General features: G+C 46.2%; 1 protein-coding gene across 1 annotated transcript in view; it reads left to right on the forward strand.

The window, feature by feature from the left end:
- The window catches only part of larp6a (La ribonucleoprotein 6, translational regulator a), a 76,171-nt gene extending 72,607 nt beyond the window's left edge, over positions 1-3,564 (forward strand). The window contains exons 2-3 of the mRNA XM_037691052.1: positions 516-717; positions 2,005-3,564. Coding sequence (XP_037546980.1) covers positions 516-717; positions 2,005-3,102 — 1,300 coding nt within the window. The 3' untranslated portion in view covers positions 3,103-3,564. The remainder of the gene's footprint in view (positions 1-515; positions 718-2,004) is intronic.

Raw genomic sequence — 3,564 nt, forward strand, 5'->3', positions numbered from 1 at the left:
GGGGGGGTGATGAGTCATCCAAATTTCATTCAAATCTTCAATGTTTAAAGCTCATGACTGTTGGTTTACAAACTAAGCCAGGTGTCAGGCAAGTTTGAGCTTTTGAGTGATACAAAATGCATTCTTGTCCACTGTGAGGTTTGTTTTTGAGTCGCCTTTTTCTTTGTGGGAGGGAGAGTCTGACTCTGCACCTTTCCGATGGTGAGGCCTCCGCAGGCTCAGGATGGACATGAGATCTGGCATGGAGCAGGAACTGTGGCCACAGACACAATTTGATGATGGTGGGGGGGAAAAAATCTTAAGAGGCGGCGAGCAGGCAGACGTTCTGTGTCAGGGAGATGGCAGAATGAGGATTAGTCTCTGCCAGCACTTTGTAAGCCTCTGGCTTATTGTATTAATGAGCACTGAAAAAATAAATGCAACAGTTGTAACGTTGGTGCTTTTATAGGATAAAATATTCATCTTTTCCACTACAAACGAAGTCTGTGCTGACCATGTTCTCTTCCCACACACAGTGGTGCAGGCACCAGTGGAGGAGAGCTGGAGGAGGAGGAGAGCTGGCAGCCCCCAGATCCAGAGCTCATCCAAAAGCTGGTGGCTCAGATCGAGTTCTACCTATCTGATGAGAACCTGGAGCATGACGCCTTCCTGCTTAAACACGTCCGACGCAACAAACTCGGGTTTGTTAGCGTCAAGCTGCTCACCTCATTCAAAAAGGTAACCATGGCTGCCGGTCACTTGGGTGCAAACACGGAACATCTTCTGAATAGCTGACATGCGAAGGCAAACTGCCCACAAAGCTACAATGGCCTAAATTTAGTGTACATTCCATATGCTGCATTCTGCACTGCAGGCTAATTATGCACTTTTTAAAAATGTCCGTGTTCCTAAGCAGAGAACCAGCAGAACAGGATCCAACCACAATATAAACTGCAATTTGAAAATCCAAGATGGCCGCCTGAGCAAAAGAAATGCTATAAATCAACTGATTTTAGTGATATTGAGCTGAAATTTGGTGTGTGAGAGAACCATTCCATCTAATGCTGCATCAAAATCAAAGATGGCTGCCAATGCTACTTTTAAATTATTTTGCCATTTTTACACTTGCAGCTGAACTTTGAGGTTACAGCTGAGAGCATTCCCCATCTCATACTGAATCCAAATCAAAAATCCAAGATGGCTGCCTTGACTAAAGAAGAAAAAGATAACTCAGACACTTTGTTATTCAACTGAAACTTGGCATAGTGGTAGCTGAGTGAACCACAGCACACAGTACTATCAAATCAACAATTTAAATTGGCAGCAGCCTGGTAGATGTCAAATAAAAAAAATCAAAGCAAATGTGTGTTTAGTATTTCACCGTTTTACGGCACCCAGATTTGTTTTGTACACTACTCTTAACTGCATTTTTACTTTAGTTTTATTATCGTCTACCGTTTTGATGTCTGTACTTTATATTTTCTGTCTGGAACAGGCCCCTCTTGCAAATGAGTCCCTGGCTCAGTGAGGCTAGCCTGTATAAAGGTTGAAGGAATGAGTCTCGTCAAAGTTTCTCCAGGAACTTTCTAGTTTGGTAGAAACTACAGTTTTTTTTTTTTTAACTAAAATCTGAATAGTTTATATATATTGTAAATTCTCAGTGACGTGCTAAGATTTAGAAGAGCAATGACTGAATGTTTCTAGTGTCGGCACAACTGTTAATGTTTGTAATGATCTCGCACTGATTCACAACGGCAGGTGCTACTTCAGGCTCATGCATCAGATCTGTTGGCTTGTTTGTTCAGTTCATGTCACAATAACTCACATCGTGTAATTTTGAAATAAACGAGACCTTACGTGGGCTGAACTTACTGAACTGAAGCGAGTCATTTCACTGTGGCATATTGACTTCAGCTGATTCAAACTGAAACACGACTTGTAGTTGATTCATAGATCAGACCTAATGGTTGCAGAATGGGCCCCCTCAAAAGGCCCTTTAGTGATGCAAGTGTTGTCTCGTTGCAGGTTAAACACTTGACTCGTGATTGGAGAACAACTGCCTATGCTCTGAAGCACTCCAAGATACTCGAGCTGAATGACGAAGGGCGTAAGGTGCGACGCAAATCTGCAGTGCCGGTCTTTGCCAGTGAGTCGTTGCCCAGCCGGATGCTGCTGCTGAGTGACTTGCAGAAATGGCCTGAACTGGCTGTTCTCACCAAGGATAATGGGAGCTGTGAGGGTGGAGCCACTCAGCAGGAGCAGCTGATGAAGCTGCTGCTGAAGGCGTTCGGGACCTACGGTGCCATTTCTTCTGTCAGAGTCTTGAAGCCGGGGAAGGACCTACCGGCTGACCTGAAGAGACTGAGTGGGCGCTACACCCAGCTAGGCACAGAAGAGTGCGCCATTGTGGAGTTCGAGGAGGTGGAGGCTGCCGTTAAAGCCAATGAAGCGGTGGGAAGTGAGGACGGCGGAAGCGGTTCACTGGGGTTGAAAGTGGTTCTTATTGGAACCAAGCCACCTAAAAAGAAGGTGTCCAAAGAACGACCTCGCGAGGAGGGTGGGATGCGCAAAAGCCGCTCTCTGAACAGCAGAGTACGAGAGCTTCAGTACCACGGGGAGGACTCGGCCTGCAGTTCCTCAGACACAGAGAGCACCCCAACCTCACCCAGACTGGCAAGAAAGTCCCAATCCTGCAACAAGCTAAGCCCCACCACTGCTGGCATCAGCTTCCAGAACAATCATCTAAGTCCTGGTATATCTCCACGTAACAGCCCCTGGTCGAGTCCCCGTGCCAGCCCGTGTCCTCAGCGTAAATCCCATCATGCCAACAAGTCTCCATTGGTGAGCGAGGGCAGGCTGAGCCCTGAGGCAGGGCGCCGCTGGGCAGACTACTCCTCAGACAGCAGCCTCACGCCTTCTGGGAGCCCATGGGTTCAGCGGCGAAAGCAGGTGGCCTCTCAAGAGAGCAGTCCAGTCGGCAGCCCCATGCTGGGCAGGAAGATCCAGAATGCAGATGGTCTCCCGCCAGGAGTCATGAGGTTGCCAAGGGGTCCTGATGGTACTCGCGGCTTTCATGGAGTCACTTTCGTTGAGCGAGGAAAGAGTGCCGCTACTCAGACTTGATCTGTGCAACGCAAGTTTCCTCTACCCCCAGAAAGAAAAATGATCCGTTGGCAACTTGTTGCTCTCCCCTTCCTTCTGCATTTGAGACTGTGTATATATATTTTTGTTGTGCGTCGGTTTTCAGTCTTTTGTTATATTTTTATACGACATTTTGCGTTACTATGGTAACATTATGAGATTTACCAGTGGAGAAGTTTAAGTGAATGTAAACTGATATGGTTTTGAGAGAACTACCATCCATCGCTGAAATGGACCATGTTGCCTATTTTCCCTCTACGCTTTTTCTACTTGAGATGAGCTAGAGAGAATTCAAATTTATGTTAAGTCTTGTCTACAATGTGAAATCTAAAAACCCGTTTGTGGATGGTCTGATGTTTAAGCGGTATAGGCACATGGATTTGATGTCACCATACGCCTTTTTTTTTTGTATTTGTCAAACCGTTCACACGCTATTTAAACCGA

This window comes from Nematolebias whitei, chromosome 2 (assembly GCF_014905685.2).
Source record: "Nematolebias whitei isolate Nwh7 chromosome 2, NemWhi1, whole genome shotgun sequence".
In the NCBI taxonomy this organism is placed as follows: domain Eukaryota; kingdom Metazoa; phylum Chordata; class Actinopteri; order Cyprinodontiformes; family Rivulidae; genus Nematolebias; species Nematolebias whitei.